This window comes from Corvus cornix, chromosome 15, assembly GCF_000738735.6.
Source record: "Corvus cornix cornix isolate S_Up_H32 chromosome 15, ASM73873v5, whole genome shotgun sequence".
NCBI classification, from domain to species: domain Eukaryota; kingdom Metazoa; phylum Chordata; class Aves; order Passeriformes; family Corvidae; genus Corvus; species Corvus cornix.
In genome coordinates, this window is record NC_046345.1 from 1,137,399 (window position 1) to 1,158,897 (window position 21,499).

The 21,499-nt window shown below is 46.0% G+C and overlaps 1 protein-coding gene across 2 annotated transcripts in view; it reads right to left on the reverse strand.

Annotated features, from left to right (window-relative positions):
• Positions 1-293: 293 nt before the first annotated feature.
• The window catches only part of TMEM132C (transmembrane protein 132C), a 190,735-nt gene continuing 169,529 nt past the window's right edge, over positions 294-21,499 (reverse strand). For both annotated transcript variants that reach the window (XM_039560938.1, XM_039560939.1), the window contains exons 6-9: positions 12,687-12,892; positions 12,005-12,278; positions 11,145-11,336; positions 294-3,354 (exon numbers count right to left, since the gene is read on the reverse strand). In XM_039560938.1, coding sequence (XP_039416872.1) covers positions 2,155-3,354; positions 11,145-11,336; positions 12,005-12,278; positions 12,687-12,892 — 1,872 coding nt within the window. In that variant the 3' untranslated portion in view covers positions 294-2,154. The remainder of the gene's footprint in view (positions 3,355-11,144; positions 11,337-12,004; positions 12,279-12,686; positions 12,893-21,499) is intronic.

A 21,499-nucleotide genomic window follows, 5' to 3' on the forward strand; every position in this document is an offset into this window, starting at 1 on the left:
GCTGCCCACACCAAGAGCAGAGCCCTGGAGCTGCTCGTGCTGGTGGAGGCATGGGATGAACAAGATGGATTGTGCCCCTGCCCTGAACTGTGCCTGCTGCTCCTGCCATCCATCATCATCACCACGTGCCTGGGAAGGGGAACTGCTTCACCCAGAAAGGGTCAGAGCAGGGAAAAACTTTCATACATCTCTATTCTCTCTCCAGAAAGTGGCTTAAATCATGTTCCAGGGCAGTGGATGCAGCACTTGAGCACAAGAATGACAGAGGAGCCCCCTCCCCTGAGGAAAGGGAATTTGTCAAGCCGTGTAAAGCATTTTAATTACAATTCGTATAACATGTATAAATAAATATTACATTCTTTCAGTCTACAATGCATACTAGGCATACCTTGTTAAAACGTCCATCTATGTTACTGGGTGGCAGGATTGACTCTGTCCAAGTAAAAAAAACCGAACTACGGAGTTTAGTAATTAAAAAACCCAAAACAACGAAATAATGGCAAGGACAGGACAATGCAGGTGCTTCTGGCTAACAGTCAGGACGTAACACTGCTTTCCAAAGGCTGGATGTGCCACCTCCTTTTAGTTACCAGAGGTTTGGGAGGACAGTGGTTTCCTCACGGAACAGATCTTGATCTGTGTCCTCCACAAATGTGAACTGGCACCGAGCCAACACAGTTCTGCCACTCCACAAATTAAATCTCTTATTTTGTATTTGCTTCCCATTTATTACGGGGTTGGTGTTTGTTTATTCAAAACATCAGCTTTACAATCTAGTCTAAAATTTTCAGTCTGAGCTGGTCCAATGGCCAAAAATAAAAAAAAAAAAGAAGAAATTTATAAAATAGCTCCAGTATTTCTTGATCTTGCTCCAGCAATATTTCCCTCCCTCCCAACAGTGTGTCCAGAGGCCAGCTCTCCTAGTACAAGGAAATAAAAGTTTGGGGGCAATCAGTGTCTTTCTGTCCATTCTTCTTCTTGCTTTCAGAGCTTGATGAGAGCTGGTGAATATTAGAATAAACAGAAAATTCCAGCACAAAATTATGAATTCATGAACTTGGTGAAAAACCCCTAAACAAACCAAACTCCAGGCTGTACATATTTGGCCTGTGATGGTGTCAGTTCCAGGTACATTTAAGATGCACCAGTGGGGCACTCCCATCGCTTGGTACTTCTAAAAGCTAACAAAAAACAGCACCTTCTTCCCTTGGTGAAACGCAGGAACTTTGGTTGTGGAAATTCAAAACGAGCAACTAAACAAACAATCCAAACCTGAAAGGAAAATGAAGATTCTTCCAACCAGAACGTATTTCTAGCTAGGGTGAAATGGAGGCTCAGGCTTTCAGAAGAGACATGGAAATTATTAGTCAATACTTATCCCCTGAATTCTTTAAATGACAGGAGACTGTTTACAGCTAACTGAGAAACAGAACGTTCTTGGCCCACTGTGAACTTACTGAATTTTAAATTTTCCTGTTTTCAAGATATTTAAAAGAAAAATACAAGAGGGAAAATGATTCTGTTTCAATTTACAAGACAAATGGAAAAGCAAAAATGAAAATACCAGGTAATTTCTTCCTCCTTCGCATGTAATGCCAAAGACACATCTTCAAATGAAGGAATAAAAAGAAATGGCTTAAATACCAATATAAAAAGTCTTCTTGTGGGTCATATGTCCATAACTGTGATGTGTTATTGGAACCAGAACAAGTTATTGTTTGCCTCTTGCTCATTCTTTTCATGCTCTTATATTCTCTCATTTCTTTTTACAGATATTTTTGGTACTGTGAAATATTACCATCATTATTATTTGTATGACCCATAAAATCAATTTTCACAACCTCATCTTGCCCAGTTCATCATATTGGTCATACCATTTCCTTGTTCCTTTCTGCTATTTATATTCCACTTCCTAAATCCACGAGTAGCAGAATAACCACTGGAAAAAACCCCAAAACCAATAAAACCAACGAAACAAAGTGAAAAAACAAAAACAAACCACGGACAATTTGGCAAATTTCTTTCCCTGATTGTAAAAACTGCCTCATCATTTCTCCTGGCGATTCCTTCCCCTCCCCCTCGTCCGTCCCAATATATACTGTAGAACTGAAGGCATCAAGGTGTGGTTAAACCCCAAAAAAACCCAGCAAGGAGCTACACTTTGTCTTTGAACTTCCCCATGTAGTTTCGTATCTCTTTGGAGTCCCCCAGGTCCATGTCCTGGCACACCCACTTAATGTCATCGTCATTGCTGCTGAGGATGGAGTTGACAGTGGGGCAGCCGTCGTCGGGCGGGATGGTGGTGAACGTGGTGAACTTCACCCGCTTCCGCTTGGACGTGGGCGAGTGCAAAGGCTCCGCCTTCTGCTCCTTGCCCGGCCTCCCCCCCGGGTCCGCGGCCCTGTGCACCTGGCTCTGAGTGTTCTTCTGGGCGCTGCCGTTGAGCAGCTGGTTGCTCTCCTCGCTCCCCGAGCCCCGGTCGATGATGGTCGTGTGCTCGTCCTGCTGAGGTGACGCGTCTGCTGTGTTCTCCAGCAGTTCCGCCTCGTTTCCCAGCCACACCCAGTCGTGGGAGTGGGTCATGGTGGTCTGTCCTTCCACCAGGACCTGCTTGTGGCGGTACTTGAGTGCAAACGTTGCACAGTTGATGAGGAACACCAGGATCGCCAGGCAGAAGACCCCCAGCAGAGCATACATCCCGATCTCCAGGTCACTGAGGCCCCGGGGCGTCTGCACCAGGTCGCTGTCCTCCATGCCAGCCCCGCCTTTGGGCAGGTCCACTTGGGCGGGGAAGTTGGTGAAGTCAATGGGGATGTTCTGCAGCTGGCTGTCGTCCGAGAGTTTGCCGCCGTCCAGCCGGTTGTTTCTGATGACTTTATTTTTGAGGATGGATTTTGCCGTGGTGCTGACCTTCCTGAGGGGCCCCTCCTCCCTCTCTGCTGAGGAGCCGCCGTAGTAGCGCCCGTCCTGCCCGTAGCGCTCCTGGTCCGAGGCCTTGTGGCGCCGGTCGCTCGCGTGGTTCTCGATCTCGTCCGCGTCGTAATCGCCGCCCGCATCCGCGTCCGCGTCGTTCTGCCCAAACTTGACCTTGATATTGCCGCTCCCCACGGCCAGCACGCTTTTCCTCTTGGACTTCTGGCAGGCTTCAGAGATCATCATGTCCACCTTGATCAGCGCTCCCTGGCCCTCGCCTTCTGCCGCCACAACGGGCCATTTCAGGGCAGGGCTCTGGTGGATGGACACAACGGCTTCGTCCAGCGACACGGCGGAGAGGGAGAAGTCCTTGGGGTCATAAATGTCCAGTGGAGTAACAGAGCTGTCACTGAACTGGACCCAGGTGCTTACCACAGCTTCCTGAAAGGAGAGGGACATGGTTAAAGACAGGGCCTTAAATAAATCAGCTCAACCCCCTGCAGCTCATCAGGCTCCCAGCTCTGACTGGCAGCTGGAGGAAATGGGAGACACCGGCTCTGCACTGCATTTAAAGCAAACCAAGCTTCGACTGACGGGGCGCATAACTGGGCACATTTGTCACTAAAGGGTCCACTGCTATCCTCCCTGAGAATGTTTTGCAGAAGGACATGTAAAATAATTGATACGAGATGTCCTTCTCACCAAAGTACCCATTAGCAGGCTATAATTTTACAAGCTTTGTAAGGAAAGTCGTTCCCGTCACACAAAAGCTGGAAGAGGCAAATCAGAAAAGTTACTAGAGGCACTCGACAGAACACTTATTTTCCTCGTGTTCTACATGCACAGGTGTCGTGGGGCACTGTCAAATTAAGGCATGAATATCTTAGCAGGAGTAAGGAGCTACCACAGCATCTTGGAAATGGCTGGAGCAGAAGATTCATCTGAAAGAAAAAGACTCACAGAACAATTGCTGTTTTGCTGGAGAAAGGTCTAAGTAAAACACACATTATCCTTGAGACAACTAAAAAGTCCACCAAATTTTTGTGTCAAGCAGAGGAGGATGGGGATTCTGGCATGATCTCTACAATAAAAATACAAATGGCCTGGATTTAATTGGTCTGTCTTTGCTCTCTGCAGGTAGCACTGTTAGAAGTCATCATCAGAAGCAAACACAAAGCCAGAGGTCAGCTCTTTGCCATGTGAAATCCCTTCCAGATGATACAGATACTTACTTCTCCACATCTCAATAGCTTTCTTTGCGGGACATTTCTTTAATTTTTCATTTGTTCTGTGCCTTGCCCGTTCAGGCAGCAGACGGCCAGGCAGATTGCCAGAGTGCAACTTCCCACAAAAGTGAAGTTCTTTGCTTCCCAGACTTCAACCACAAATGGCTCTAATAACTTTACACTTGGGTACATCAGAACAACCGGCCTGAAAAACCAGCACTGGGGAAAAACACTGCCACCCTGTTAATGTCCAGTCATAATACAAATTTACAACTTAATATGGTTTTCAATTGGCTGCAATTTGTTATGCTATGGTCATAAACAAAGAGAATTGCTACCCTTCTAGTTGAATTTAAAGCTTTTTCAATGAAAACAGCAAGGGGCATTTAGCTGTGCAGAAGGTTGGGTCATACTGAATATTTGATTTCCAAAGCACTACCAGCAAGTACTTGAGGGACTGAAAGAAGAAAAATAAGTTGTGGCACAACAGGAAAGAAGGCAAAGTTCTTGGTGATACAAATTTACTTCAAAGAGCTGAAATGGAGCCAGGGTAACTCAGAAGCTGGGAAGAGTGAACTGCATAAGGAAATTAAAACATCTGATCTTTCATTGGAGAAACAACCCTGAAATGGCTGAACAGACAGAAACACAAAGCTGCAGGGCACAGCTCGAATTTCTATCACAGAAATCTATAGTAGAGCAACGCCGGTCACAGGAAAGCAAAGGGGAATTTTTAATGGATATGTGCAGAGAGGAGAAGATTCATCTCCTCAGGCAATTCAACACCCTGTTGCTTTCCTTCTCCCTAAACAAGAGGTCAGCCTCGTGTACCACTGGGGAAGATACACTGACTTTCCACCAGCCTATGCAGGAGAAAACACCAGCATCATTTCCAGCACATCATCACTGCCTGCCCGCGGTGCTGCCTTTTGGAGAGCAGCCTGAGAAGGGAAGGGCAGAATTTTGGACAGGCAGGGCTGGAAATGATGACACCTGTGCCTCCTTCCCAGCTGGGAACATCCACAGCTCCGCATCTCTACAAGACTCACGTCACTAAATCCTTTGTGCATTTGGACTAAGTTGCCAGCAACTTCAACTTTTATTCTTTACGCCATTGCTCTACTATTCTGCATTCCTGGTTTTATGAAGCAGCGACAGAGAAAAACGAGATGGCAGTCAGCTGAAATTTGCAGGCACACATGTGATTTACTGTAGGTAACAGAGGTGTGCACTGGCTTAGCCATTATTTTCTACCACACTGACGATTTTTATTTCCAAGAGAACCTTTTTTCAGAGGAAGAACCAATTCTTTTCACAACACAACATTGCCGTGGACAACATTAATTAAAAGGGAAAGAAAACAAATGAGAGAAACAGAGAATTTAAAATCCTGCCAGAACATATTGTATCAGCCCAAATATTCCATTTGAGATCATCTCCTCTCATTCACATCGTTAGAGGAAAGCCAAAGGCAGGGGAAGGAAGTGAATTTCCCAAATGATTATAAATTCTGGAAAGCTAAAAAGAAAAAAAGGGAGGAAAAGGAAATGATTTAGTGCCACGTCCTTCAAGGAGCTGTTTCTGCAAATCTGGTGTACCACATCAATAAATCCCCTCCACATCTCTGACAAGGTCCTCCAGTTACTCTCAGGAGATGAAGATGGATTGGAGCCTTCTCACCTGCGAAGTTGCTGCCCCTCGTCTCATGCCCTCAATGCTGAGGTGACAAATGCTTGTGCTCTTAAATTATCAAGCATAAACAAAGACTTTGAGGGATTATCTTGCTTTCCAGTCTTTCTTTCCCCCACTTTTCCTCTCTCTTCTCTTCACACACACACACACAGAGGTGCTCAGCTGCTCTCCCAGAACGAATGACCCGCACGGACACATCGGTGCCACTGTTCCCCACAGAGCAGGAGGATCTGCAACGCTGATCATGATGTGAAGTGAGTCCAAGAATGTTCACTGGATCATGTTCATGACAGCAAAACCCAGTACAGAGATGTAGAAACTGCTTCCCACAACCACTGTTGATTATCATCAGGCTTTCCTTAAGCACATAGAAAACTTTATCAAGACATATTTTGTCTGAATTTTCCCTTGTGCCTTTGCTGTTCTGTTCCTCCATTACAGGTGCAATTTCAGCTCTTGATCTGTGGCAGTTCCACCACCTTTTCTGGCCCTCAATTACATTGTGGCTTACCAGTCCAAAGATACCATTTGATAAATCTTCTTGGATAAACTGGTTGCATTTTAGAGAATTCTGCTGCTTAGAAACAAAGATCAGGATATTTGATTTTCTTCCATGCTCAGAATAAAGAGGCCTTTTAATGGTCTTCATTCACTATAGCACAAATAAAAGTATTTGTGGATAAGCCCTCAGTTTCTGGGGTCAGCTGCAAGAATCCTGGAGTGAGGCAGGACATGAGAGGAAAGAAATGGTTGGCTCTGCAGAAAACAAATACATCCCTCCCTCAAATAAAGGCAAAGGAATACTGTTCTCAGCAGCTTCTATTAGACCAGCACTGATTGTTCTGTCTGGGGACTTGAATGCTGGAATGGATTTCCCCAGCAATTTTATCACATGAAATATCAAAGTATTACATGTGCATTTATTTTTAAGCCTGTGGCTGGTGTAGTAAGAATTGGGCTTGATCGTTATGATGTGGAAATGAAAGGCAGCCAAGACTCAGATCTTAATTCAAACCATGCATTCCCCCACTGTGTATTTCTTTCTCTCCTTTCTGTCCAATCTGCTAATGTGACATTCCTTTCCAGTGGGAATTTGCTTGTAGTTGCAAGGGAAGAATTCAGATTCTAATCTAACAATGCATCCCTTCTTCCTTTCCCATGCTGCTTAATTCCTTTGTCATTCCCGTGAGCCATTACATTGCTCTGTCAGTTCAAAGAAGATATAAATACAATTTAAGTGTAACTTCCACTGCCAGGGTGGGGTAACGAATCCACACCATAAAAATACTCCTGGTACCTGTTATTTAACCGTGAGATGTCAGTGAATTCTCAGAACTGGTTTGCATGAAGGCCACAAGCTAAACCAGACCATCCAAAAGGCAGGGACATGGGAATGACCCCGGCTTGTTGTCCTGACCAAGGGTGCTGGGCACCCTCCCCTCCCAGCAGAGTGAGAGCAGCCATCCCCAGCCTCAGGGCTGGATCTTGTCACTGATGTGAACAGGCCCTACACCTGGAAACACAAGAACTTGGCTTTTAGAAAGCCCCAACACTGCTCTTTTTCCCTGAGAAAACGTCTGCAGTTTATACATTAATGCACAGAGCTGTTTATTAAAGGCCTTTTTTCTTCTTTCTTCACTGACCCATTCCAGTTCATCAGACCCCTTTAGACCCTACAGTGACAAAAAACCTGGGTATGACTCTGAGCTTCCCTGCAGAGCCAGCTGAGCTTTGAGAGTCTTTGAAGCTCACTTAGATCAGAAGACACTTAAACACTGTAGGTTTTCTTTTGTTTACATTTTGGAGAAGCCTTTAAGATGACAGTGTTGATTTAACTACCGCCAGCAAGCCAAATGGAACAGCTTTCCTACCTGAGCAGATGGCCACTAAAAATAGATTACTCACAGCTACAGTTTCCAAATTTTGAGAAGTTACTTCATCTTTGGTATTTAGAAGTTGGTCAACCTGCATCTATTTTTAGGCACCTAAATCACTGATCCACTTTGCAGTGCCAATGAGCTCCCTATTGATTAAAAAATAAGATGGGCTCAGCATCCCTCAAGGTCACCCTGCCACAGCAGGTAATTAGTTGCCCAGCTATAGACAGAGGTGTCTAACTTAAGGCATCCAAAAAAAGGCTTATCTTCTTTAGAGTGCTTTGTATTTATGGAGAAACTGCCAACTTTTCAGGTGTTTTGGCTGCTTTGTGCTGCGTATGCAGACAAGATGTGCTCATTATCAGCCAGTCATTATGGCCACTGAAAGAAAGCCACAGCACAAACTCCGAATTCATTCCTGTGCTACTGAAAGATCTGCACCAGCACAACCTGTGCAGTGCTTTGTGCCTTGCACTGCACCCACAGAGGCACTGCTGGCTGTGCTGGGGACAGTGCTGGGCCTGCACAGCCCCAGTTCCCCAAGCACATTTGTTCATCTGGGCTGCAGCTTGGCTGCTGGAGGTGCTAAAGGGGAGCCAGGGAAAATAGCTGACCAAGAACACGACTCTTTTTTTCTGTGTGACCATGCTGACACATACCCAATTGTTCCTGAGGGAAACAAAACCTTCAGCTGTCTTAATTTTGTTTTTCAGTTGCATCAGTAAGGTTTGCATGAGTTATTTGGGCCTTTTTATAAACTTGCTTGAGAGGAAAAGACACTTAAATAATGAAGTTCTCACAATGTTCAAGTATATGCTTACTCCTGGCCTGTCTCCTTGGAAAAAACCCTCTTTCAAAAGGGCTTGATTTTCAGAAAACACTCAGCACTTGCCTTCAAAATTCCAGCTCAGTCAGGATCTCAGCTGATGCACTCCAAATCATGAGTCACTTCTTGCAAAATTTAGCCACAAACATTCCCACATTTGCATTAATTTTTCTAAGGGAAAGTGACTTAAATGTTATATCCTTCATTCAAACTGCAAATGAAAGGAAGAGATGTCTGTGACTCTATAGGTCACTCCTACGCTGTTTCCTTCCATTTATTTCCCAGTGTGAAATCTATTCCTGTCTTGTTTTTGGTGATGGAGATACAAAGTCCCTGAAGTCTTTTCAACAGTCTACAGGCTGAGGGAGACTTAGGCTGGAGAAAAAACAAGTGTCTTACAACAGGGTAGAAAGTGAAATGAGCTCAGCCTCTGGACAGGGAAAGCATCCCAGAAAGCAGGGGCTGTGCTCAGAGTGAGCAGGCAGGGTCTGGAGCCAGACACTCACAGGCTTCAGCAGGAACTGGCCCTCACAGATGCCCCGAGGGAGGAGTGATGCTCCCACCAAAGCCTTCCATAGGGAAGCAGGCTGGGCATTCCTCTTTTTCGGGGAGAAGAGGAGGTGTTGGAAGACAGGCAGAGGCAATGGGCAGGCTCCAGAGGGGAGCTGGGAGGAGAGGCAGAGCCTGGAGGGGGAACCCACCAGAATGAGCTGCTCTCTGCTTGTAGGGAATTGGGACAGGAGGCACCAAGCACAGGAGCAGTGAGAAAAACCCACAGATCTGGGACTACTCCTGACAACCTTGGGCATTGCAGAGCCTGCTGGAGAAGGATTTCCACTGCCTTCTAATGGGAGTCTGGGTCCTGGGGCTTTTTTCCCAGATGGAGTCTGGAGAAGAAATAAGGAAGATTTTCAACTTCTATAACTAAGAAAAAGGTGCTTGATTGTCTCTTGCCTCCTGTTTTACAGTGGGTATCTTCAGTGAGCACAGATGGCACGGTGTGACCCGCAGGCCCGGGACAAGGCCAGCAGGCCAGCAGCCCTTCACACTGCCCAGCAGCCCCAGGGCAGAAAACACTGCTCAGAACCAGGGCCTGACATCCCCACTCACCTCTGCTTCAGAAAAGTGCCACTCCCAGGCACCTGAAATTGTCCTGCAGAGGAACAGCAGCTTAAACCAAATATTTCACTGAAATCATTTCAGAACATGGAGGCTGGGAAAAATCATTTCAACCCAAACCACGTTTACACATTTTTACTCTTTTGTATTCCTTCCTAACTTGCCAGCTGCAGTGACATATAGTGACATGTCACATCATATTGCCACGCCATAAACAACAGGAGGTGTCACGATGGGCACTACTGGAATGCCCTGGCAGAATAGGCCACAACCCAATGCTGATAAATATCTCTGCATACTCAGGACAGGCCATCTATAAATCTGAGAAGCTGACAGTGGGACTGGGCAGCCTTTCCAGAGCCACAAGCTCTTTTATCTGCAATCAAAGCCATGATTCTTCCAGTGCTGCTGCAGAACAGGATTGGGTTAGAAATGCTTCAGTTTTTGTTTTCACAGTCTTTGAAGACAGCATGCCAGATGTGGTTTCTAAGCCCTGAAGAAGGGTATAAATGGGTTAATTACATAAGATTCTTATGTTTACAGGATGCAACAAATGGAACAGATGGGCACCACGTCCTTCTAGTTCAGACATTTTCCTGTCACTAAGTTATAAAACAAACGAAATTATTTTTATGTTCCAGAAAATTAGGTAGCAATAATCATGAAAATGGGCCATAAAACTTGACTTGAGATCTCTCCCTATCTATGTGAGATGAAAAACAGTTTCTGCAGGAGGAGTAGCTGTGGACAGACTTAATTGCATGGTCCCCAGTCCCAATCTTCAAATCTACCGACTGAGCGAGCGTGTTCCAGTGCTCCTGACCCTTGGGTTTACTCTGGGCCAGAGCGACTGTTGGACTTCATCTGGTGCTGTTCTCCAATCTTCTTTTCCACAGAGGTTGTGACCTGAGACAAGCTGCTTGAAAGACCCCCTTTAGAGAGATGGGAATTTGCTGGCTTAAGATCAGCACATGAACTGGATGAGGAAACCCCCAAAATCCATATGAAAAATAAAAGGAGAGACGAGCGTGGCAGTGTGTCATGGCTCCAGGAGGGAGAAGAAATGCATCTGGCCATCTTCTGCCTCTATTTTACAGCTCTTCAAGATATTAAGCTGTTACACACAGAGCTCTGTGCTTTCCAGCATGAAAAACAAGGGCGTGCTCATACAGCAAACCAGGATCACTGGCCAAAGACTGCCCACGCAGTGAAAACAACACGGGTTCATTAGCTAAAGAAAGGGTATTAAAAATGTAAATAGCATCAACTTGAGCGTAGTGAGAACTTTTACTGCAGATGAAGTCCATACCTGAAGGGAAGAAATGACAAGGCAACTCCAGAGTACCTGCAAGGAAAAGCAATGAACATGGACATGGACTACACCTGAAGTCTAAATTCTGAACTCGTTGTGAATTATCATCTGTACTTCACACTGGTGAAATTCTGCCCCATCCCAGAAGGCAAACCCAGTAAATCCAGAGTGCACAGTACCTGCTTAGGAGTGTGAAGCAGCTCTTGGGCAACAGTTGTAGCCACAATGGCCCTGCTGGTGGCTGCACTCGGCTGCAGGAAGAGCGAGAGCCCAGACACCAGCTGCACCCCCAGGTCTGTTATGGTCACTTTGTCATCCAGCACAGTCACTGTCTTCTCTGCCAGGATGGAGTCAGACAGAGGAGACAAAACCTTTGGAGAAACACAACACAATCAACTTAGGAAAAGGCTGATCAATTATTATAACCTTTCTTAAGGTCATCGTCCCTTCTTGCCTCCAAAGCTTTGCACACAGAAATGCAGAGCACACAGAAAAGGGAGTCTGATCTCGTCAGCAGGGTCAGAAAACCTGAGTGGAGGGGTTATGGCTGAGAACCATCCAAGACTGGGAGCTGTCCTGTCCCAGCTGTGTTATTTGCATCGTGTCACCATGAGAGTGGATTTAAAATTTTCTTCTCCTGTTACTCTGTGTTCCCGTATGGATGAGCTCGTTAAACTTCCCAACTACTCCAAAGGGAGGCTAGCAGCCTAGGATTTGTCCTTCACTTCTTGGCTTGGAAATTCTTGTTCCTCTTGGCTTTTTTCTGTTTCTGATGGAACATCAAGACAGCAGAACATCCTTCCCTTCGCTGAAACTAAGGGCCATGCTGCTCTCTTTAGGGAACTACGGATAGCCAGTTCATGCACATGCTGTCTCCTCCACCTTCCTCATACCCACAGGCTAGATTAGCTCTATTAACCCTTTCCACACTGGCTTTAGTAAGGATTCCCATCTCTAACCCCACACCGAGGTTCTCTGTGGGAATGGCAGCGTGTGGCAGTCACAGAACCATCCCAGAACCCCTGCCCAGAGCAGGTACCTGCATCGTGGTCATTCCCACTTCCCGTCCGATCAGGATCCTGCCTTCCTGCAGCTTGGCAACGTGAGGATCCTCCAGCTTCATGAAGTCCCTGACCATGTCTGTGATGTCGAACTGCCAGTCGGAGCCCAGCAGGTAGCTCAGCTGCCCCCAGGGGCCGGAGTCCTCAGCCACAAACTGCGTGAGCACCCTGACCATGGCGTGCTGGTACTGCAGGGTGCAGCCCCTGCCCCTGCGCTCATCCTCATCCTCGTCGTCGCTGTCCCTGGTGGGCCTTTTGGCAGCAGAGAACGAAGCATAAAGAAATGTTTTCAAGAACATAAGTGAAAATTAACGTTGGAGTGCTAATGGAGAGAGCCCTCCCTTCTGGTTTTTTGGACCATGGATGACCCATGGCTGGAGGAGCACACAACTGGACTGTGCCTCTTTTCCATCTGTGCTGCCATCTCCAAACAGCAACTCTGCCACTGGACCTTACCAGAGTTCCACACTGTACTCTGTTGCCCAAGACAGACACATGCACAGGAGCAAAAATCCCACGACTTCTAAAAGCTTTATTTTATCTGCAGATGCCCAGTGCAAATCTGGAGATTCCAGTACTGCTGCTCCTCAGGGGAAGACGCTGCATTTTGGGAGCACTCATTTTACAAATCACCCAAGAAATGTAGCAACTCAAACCCACCTTTTGTTGGAAACAACAGGGACTCGCCAGCCTTTGATCTGGCTCAGTTCAGTGTCGGAAATGTCGATCTGAAGGGGCAGGCGAGGCACCCACACCGTGATCTGCAGGGGAGCACTCAGGTACTGGTACGTGAAGTTCACAAGAGCATTCACCTTGCCTTTCATCTCCTTGCCGTTGACAAAAACATAGTCACACCTGTCAGAAACCTGAGAGGGGCAAGAGACAGGGGAAGGAGAAAAGGTGATCACTGTGACAAAACAAGCTCCAAGTGTAATCCTGGCGGCTCAACCCCAAAACAAACAGAAAAGGCTCCCTTCTCTTTCTGCATGTTAATGATGGCCTTGTACAATGGGAGCAGATGAACACAAAATCCTTCCCTGGCTCAGGAGGCACAATTATGCTGGAGATGCCTAAAGACTGGATACTATTTATGAAGCCTGCGGTTGATTTTCCGTCTGCGATGCAGCAAGCTACAAACCAATGGCAGTGCTGGGGAATTCGTAATGAGCAAAGCTCCTTCCCAGCTTGGTCAAGAGGAACCCAGCAAACCCAAACTGGTCTCCACAGGGGCAAGCAGCCAGTCAAAGCTCTACCCTGAGGATGACCTTCATCAGGGGGCGATGCTGCTTTCAACACTGGCCCTGCAGTAGATTTCACCCACTGAAGAGTAGCAGAAGTCTACTCATTTCCCCTGCAATAAACATTATCTGTTTATAAATGTTTACATTTTGATTAAAGCTGTAAAGTATTTCTAAACGCTACAGTAGATTTATCATTAATATGTAAATGCTGTCCTGAAATACAAGCAAGCATTATCATAGTCGTGTAAGAGTTATATCAGTAATCACTTCTTTAATCAGTGTTGTAATTTACAGACCATTGAGTTTTCTCATTTATTATGTTACTGAGTACTAGTGATAAAATCACTCCTGGATATATAAATCATTAAGAGAGATGCAGATAGTATGAAGTGACTCCATGTGATAAAGTCATTGTCATTTCTATTCCTAAAGGTGTCATAAATGTCTGGGGAAATCCTGTGGCACATTAATCATACATTAAGTGGTGAGCAATGGGAGCTGTTACATTACTAAATGAGCTGGTATGTCTGCAGAAATTAACAGCAAACCCAGCAGATCCCAACTCCTGCTCTTGCTCCCATCCTGTCAGAATTCTATTTCATCACCCCTAACGAGCACGGGTAATGGTGGAAATGCATCTCCCCACCTGAACATACATTTGTATTATCATCTGCTCCCTTTTATCCATTCCCAACACCATTTTATTCAAATGAAGATTATCAACTGGCAGTGCTGATGTCCCCAGACTAATCCAACAGATGGATGTCCTCTGTGACCACAGATGCAGGAGCTGAACTGCTCCCAGTTGGACACACACATCCCGTTTGGATCCTCTCTCGGGTTCAGGCACTGCTCATATTCTGGTAAAATATTTGATGATGAAATTGCAAAAAGAAACTTCAGAGAATGTAATACAAACATGTCTCTGCCTCATTCCCTCAGAGGGTTATGCTCTGACAGCTCTGGTCACTGAAGCACTACCACGTGCTGCAATACCTGACCCATCCCTCTCTTCAGGCTTCTCCCTCAGACCATCTGAGGCCGGTTTAAAAGCCTGAAGGGGGCAGAAATGTCTTCATTTTAGCACTATGAACGGCATGGCCTAATTTTCTATCTATTAACTTGAATGGCAATACAGGAACAGGTTTAGCTCACACCAGGCTGTTTCAGAATGACTGTTTGATTAAATCTGAAAGTACCGTGCAGCAGAGGTCATGAGGAACCCAATAATATGTATAATATCCTATAAAATAGCAGGCAGTTATTCAGAACACACCCCTAGATGGGTTGCTTTTTCTTTCTATGGTGTCTCTGCATCAGCTTCACCCTGGGAGAGGAATCATCCTGAAAATGTTTCTCATTAAACAACTCCAAGTGCAGGCAAGCAAGGGCTGCATGTCAGGAGGCCCAGCCCTGAGCTCCTGACCAGGGAGGTGTTTCTGCCCAGAGCAGTGAGCAGCCCCTGGGATGTCCCAGGGACACTCAGCCCCTGTATCTGAGCTGCTGATGTCCACCCTATGTCTGGAATATGTGACAAAGCAGCTTCAGATAAAGCTCTTGGCTCTTCAGCCTTATCTTCCTTTGAGCAGAAGTGTTTGGGAGGCTTGTCAGCAAAATCTAATTGAACTCTGCTTGGAGCAGCAGCCATTGCTGTCCTGAAGCTGGCTCCATCCCACCCATTTCTATGGAGTTCAACCCAAAGACAAAGTGAATGTTCTGGTTTAGTTGTGCAAGTTGCTTATTTATGCACCATGCAAACCACTTGCACGTGCTGATAAAAGATTTCTGACAACACACTCAGCTTCAGACTGGTCAGGTCTGCTCTAGATGTATGATTTTATACTGCCTAAAGCTCTGTGTTGTCAGTAACTGAACAAATCTAACTGTTGGGGAAAGAAGAAGAATAACAATAGTAGCAAAACTGCAATTCCAAAATGGTTCTGGGCTGAGATCCAATCTCCATCTGTATCTGGAAAGCTGCTATAAGCCTTTGTGGGTATGCCACAAACAAATGGCTAAACAAGTCCATCCAGCATCCTAAGGAGGTGGCTGAGCAGCCACCACAAAGCCTTTCAAACTGCTCTGGGTTGATATTTATTGCTGGACATGCATCAGCAACAATGGCAGGTCTTTAGGAGCGGCATTGCGAAAAACATTATTCTCTTCCCCAAGAACAAGCACTGCTAATGTCCCTACACATGCTTTTCCTCTGCTCCTGTACTTCTGATAAGGAGGCAGCACACACAGAGGAAAGGAGCACAGCTCATGCTCTATTGTGTTCCTGTAATTCTGTATGCATTTTAACTCTTTTCAGGTACCCCTTCTGGAAGCATCATCCATTACTTCTGACAGAGAAGGGCAACACTTCCCAACTAGTGCTACACAGGAGAAAGCAGCTCTGCATCTAATCACCAGGTGGGTGTGCTCTCTATGGGTTAATGATAATTCACCTCTCATGAAATGTTCAGGTAAAGCCATTCCCTATCTACAGCTTCTGTAAGCAACACACCTCAGCTAAGCTCAGCCACAGCAGGAGAAAATGAGAGCAAGTGGGTTTGCCTTCCTTGCCCATCCCTCACACAGTGTCACTTAAAAAATAAATATACAGGGTTTCTCAGCCCTAGAGAACAAATCCAGATCTGCTACAGTTTACAACACCAGCAAGCTCCAGGCAGGGTCTGATTTTCTGAGCAGACACCTCTCACCAAAAAAAGGGTACAGGTTGTGTGGTGCCACAAGAGAGCCCCAGCCCAGACTAACCCAGGTGGAAGTAACACCCCAGACAACTTGGTACTGGAGTTACTCAGTGCAGGCTTGGCAAAACTGCTTTGATCTGTTCTCCTGTGGGGTAAAACAAGCTGGAAACACATGGCTGGTAGGGATGACCAAAGGCAATGTCACATGGAATCATGGAGGAAGGATAGAAGGCAGATTAAAGAAAATGGGTCACATTAGAACTCAAAATCTCTTCTTTTTTTTTAATTAAAAAGATGTATTTGTTTAAGGGTTTTTGATAGATAAAAGTGCTTTTCTGTTTTCCTCCAGGCTTCTGCCAGGTCAGGGAACAGTGCATGGACAATCTCTCAGCTGTGGGTCCTGCCCACTCCAGGTCAAGGAGTTTCTAACAGAAGCTGGAGACTCTGTGAGCAGTGATGTGTCTCTCATCTCCTGTAGTATTTATGCTTTTACTATGAAAACATCTTCCCTCTGAAAGTGCTTTTCATCTCTGGCATCAGAAGTGAGCAATGATGAAGGGAAAGCCTGCTTAGCCACCACCTTTAAGTGATTGGGTTTTTTCTTTTCTGCTTAGCAGATCAGCAAGAAGTTTTGCATTTTAAAGAGCTCTCTGATGCTATTTCAGCAGTTTCTTTCATTATTAAGCTGCATTCAGCTACTTCTCCCTTTTTTCTATTTTCCTAACTTCTTTCTCCAGATTAAAACTAAAATAAAGAAGCAGACAGCAAAAGACAGGACTAAGCACAGTTCCCCAGAGGCTTCCTCTCTGTCTTTTTCCTGGCATTACATTTTTGTGCCCCCTTGTAACAAAGGCCACTGCCTTTCCAGATGACTTGGACAGATTCTCTCTGCAACAAATCACATTTTATTGAGCTGACAGAGAAAACTGCAGCCTGGAAATCAAGAGAGAGTCACTCCTGAGCCGCTACCTGTGGCACTCTGGGGACTGAACCTCCCTCTCCACCTGGCCCTCAACAGATGGGCTGCAGTGGATTTTAAGGCTATTCCTGGTACTGATGCCACTCAAATGCAGAATCTCTGGGTCTTCCTTCACTTCCTCCTTTCAGATTAAGGTTTTGATCCCACCATGACCCCTGTACTGCAGAACTGCAAGAAGGGAGCACGAGCTGCTCGGGGTCACCAGAAAGGATGAGCCAAGGACACCTTGGACACCACAGCCAGAAAGGGGCTGTTGGCACCTCTGCAGAATATTGGGTTTGCTGGGTTCAATTCCACTACAGGTTCCCGAGAAATCTTCCTTCAATTACTGGGGGAGGCAGGTAGTTTAAAAAAGACAAATTTCACGTCAAATACAAGCTAAGGCTGCCTTTCAAAAGATGGTGAACTCAGAGCACTGTCTGTTCTGGTTCGTGTCTGTTGTACACAGGGGTGGAAAGAATGACAACTGTAAGACCTAAAAATAAATGAATGGTTGCCTCTGTGAGTCTACTGTAGTCCGAGCTTGTTTATTCTCCCGTGGTTTGCACCTCTGGAGATACCAGCCCAGTCTCTGAAGGGCAGTTCAGAAGGACAAAGAGAGAAGGTTTTAATGCAGCAATCCTGTCAGGTTTATGGAGACTGAAAAACCGTGAGGCATCAGTCTGTTTTGTAGGTAGCAGTCTGTGTGGCCTTAGGAATGAGGAGACATGGTAACAGTGGGTGTCCTGCTTGCATTCATCAGGTTCAGAACCTTGTGTTTTTGTGTGTAAACCCATTTACCCAGTTCTGCTGTACTCATGTAAATGTTGCTAAAATATTCAAAGGTTATATAAATGTTTAAATATTTATGACAGCACTTCTGTGAGCAGAGAGCTTTTTCCAGTGTCTCTTAAAGGAATCTCAATTTCAGTGGAAAAAAAAATTAACAGGATAATCAGTAAAGAATAGTGGTGTTCAGCACTTTTCATACATGAGACTCGTCGTGTTTAGCTCAGTGTCATCACTCTGACACGCCAGGAAGGCACTTGGAGCTCATGGAGGTCAAGCTTTGGGAGCAGCCATTCATTCCATTACGGAACACAGGGCACCAGGATGACCTACTCACCACAGACTAACATGTAATTTATAGGAAATATTAGACTGTGATAATCATTCCACAAGCTTTTTGGATAATTCTTTAGAATTCTGTAATATTCATGTCCTTGCTATAGAATCTCTCCTAAGATTTCTTTTTAACAACATCCTCTGTAGAAAGGGAATTATCCTCTATTAAATTCTACAGGTTTTGAAAGACAAACTCCATGTATCTCTCTAGCTTTGATTCCAATTAAACACTATGGTCTTACACACAAAGCAAATCCTCTGCTACATGAACATTAGGCTTCATAAGAAGGATTTCAATGCCTGGCTGCATAATCCCGAATAATCAGTAACCTAGTGGAAAATGGAAGCTGTCTCAAGGCCCATAGTACTCATTTTTTCAAATTAAACTGTTTAAGTCTGATAGAAGTTAAAGCTTCAGACCTGAGCTCTTCAATGCTATTTACAGCTCTGTGACACTGCTAGGGCAGCCTTTAGAATGGAAACCTCCATTCCAGGAGCTGCTAATTGCTGCAGTGACCTGACTTGCCAGAGCCACCCCTGGCTCCCCTGATGCTGCTGAAACTCAGTGGCCCAGCAAGTGCAGCCAGGAGCTGCCTCCCAGCACAAAGGTAAACACAGCTCTGCAGACTGGGAAAAATGGCAAAACTGTCATCTTCCTACAGGAAAGGCTTGATTTCATCCCATTTCGTCCAAGAATAACCCCGAGAGTTCTTTTTGCCTATGACCCACCAAAGGAATGAATCTGTTTCTTGAAATAGTTGAGGAAAAACGATTCCCATTCTGGGCCCAGGGAGCAAGGCAGAATTAACTTTATTAACTGACTCAAGCCTCGTGCTGCCTCCCTCAGAATGAATACCTGCAGCTCTCAGTGGGTAACAGGGCGTGTGTGCCAGTGGTGCTTCATGCTGGCAAACAGCTGCCACATCACACACGTGGGTTCCGTCCCCGTGGCCAGTCCTCAGGCAAGGTTCCCAGCAATCCACATGAACAACACAGGGATGGAGCCCCGAGCACTGAAGAGCAGAACTCTGTAAAATCAGGGACATGGTTTGGACGCAATTTGGGCTCTCTCTGCTGAGCAGGGTCTGCATTTTCAGTATCAGCAGCCAGATTAGCAAAACTAAGCGGAAACCCCCCAAAGCTAGAGAGCTTTTCTTAGGCAAAGGCTGTACATTACCTAATCTCATTACGAAGATTTCAGCAGCAGCTTTGCAGAGCAGCAGCAGTACATTTAACTCACTGAATATCATTCACTAGGACAGAACTGAGAGAGTACAAGGGGCACAAAATGCCAGCTGAGACTGGAGGGCATCTATTTGCTCCCAAACGACCAGCTTTTGAAGCTGAACTGTAGCTGTGCTGAACCACGGGAGCTCTCTGCAGCTCACATTATCACAGAACCCAAAATCTGTCTTGTTTTGTGCACTCTCCAGTCAAGCAATTTCTGGAAATGGGGACAAACAGAAAGCTTGGCTCCTGTCACTGGGGGTATGCCAGCCTATATATGCAGCATGGCCCCACATATTTTGCCTGGCAAAGCAGGATCCCAGGGTGAAATGACTTTTAATTCCATCTACACAATCTGGGCAGTAGTTGTGCATTTGAGAACATCACAGGGCTCGTCATTTCCTAACTCAGTGTGTATCACACAATACACAGATTCACAATGTGTAAATTACAACCGGGGCAGAGAAGCAAAGTAGAAGCAAACCATCCTCCCCTCTGACTGCATTACTCAGGCCTGGAGGAAACTGCTCCTCTTCCCATCACATCTGCAGCTGGAACAAGACTGGTGGTGTCTCTCCCATTTACTTTCCCAGTCTTGATCTTGCAGCTTTGGAGGTGATTTTGAAGCACTTTCTGTGGAACCTGAGGTACTGTTACTGCTACTCTGACGTTTCACTGGCTGTACTGGTTCTCCAGACCAACACCCCCAGTGCAGGCAGGGAGCTGGGTGAAGGCACGAGAGAACAGGGAGGCAAGCCTGAGAGGATATGGTTTAAAGGTTTCTTCAGCTGCCCTTGGAATTTTTGCCTACTATGTGATGGCAAGGTATTTACAGCTTTTATTGCTGAATGTATCTCAGTCCATGCCAATTTTGAGCCTCAATTTCCACAGGGGCTGGCTGCTGGGGGAGTGGTGGTGACCATTAGTGACAGAGCATCTCCTGTGAAAGCTCCACCTATTGCTGTCCTACTTGCTCTGTTGGCATCTGGCAGAAGCGTGCGGTAAAGCCTCATTTTTATAAAGCTCCTCTGAAGTTTTGCTGCTCTGCTGATGTGTATTGATCCCAGTAAATCACAGGACTATTGAAAGTATGGAGGAGGGCAAGGAGGTGGACTTTCTATTTGCTATTCTGTTCAGAATATAACAGAACAGATTTGCCAGAAGAAAATCCTTCAAAGTCACAGGGGCTTCAGAGCAGCAAAACAATGGCATTTCCACGCTGTGACTTTCTTCCCTGTTTTTAAAGCTGTTCAGTTTCACACCAAGGACTCTGTTCACACAGCATCAGAAGGGGAAAGAGGAGCCACCAGAGAAACAGGCTGCTGGCTTTGGGCTCACAGAGAGACGCAGCTGCTGCTTTTGAGGGCTTTCAGGCTATTTTGGGGTGTGGTCAGCGGGAACTGCATTTGCAGCTGCCGAACATAAACCACAAACCCTCATGGGCAGGAGGCTGGTGGTGGCCCTCGGGGTACGGGCACCACGCAGGGATGTGACAGAGACCCCACAGCTGCTCTGTGTCCCTGCAGCCCCGGGCAGAGCCCTTGCTCAGGGCCCCAGCAGCGTGGCTGGGCTGTGGCACACGGGCTGAGCTTGCACATCCTCACCTGGAGCCAACCAAGCCTGACCATGAGCACACAGGTACTTTATGAGGAATGGCCCCACTTTTACATTCCTTCCAGAAAGTCACCCAAGTGCTTCATTTCCTAAATGAGAGCACTGCTCCAGGTGTGGCTGTGTGGGGTGAAGTACCTGCAAGAGGCATCGCCCCTCCCTGAGCAGGAGCTGCTGGTTTGGATGGACCCTGAGCCCTGCAGGACTGACAGAAAACCACAGAGGAGAGCACTGAGTTGAAGTGACTGCACAGAATATGGCCTGTCTGTCATTAGACCACACTGGATTCCTGGGAACCCCACCTGGTGTGACTTTCCATTTCTCCCTTTGTTTTGCAGGGTTGAGCTAGCAACGAGACCTGTTTTCATGAGAAGTTTATCCACCTACTCGATATTCAGCAGGCTCAGCTCTACAGCACTTGCACCCACCTAACAAACTCCAGACAGAGTTTTATTTGACCTAAGTAAAAAATAACCAATAAATTAATTGCATTATATGCACTGTAGGAGCTTTTCAATGGAAGCCAGTGTTCTTCCTCGATCCCAGCAGCTGACAGGAACCACCAGTTCTTTCCAGCCAGCCCCTCGTTTTTATTTTCCCCTATAACCTGCACTA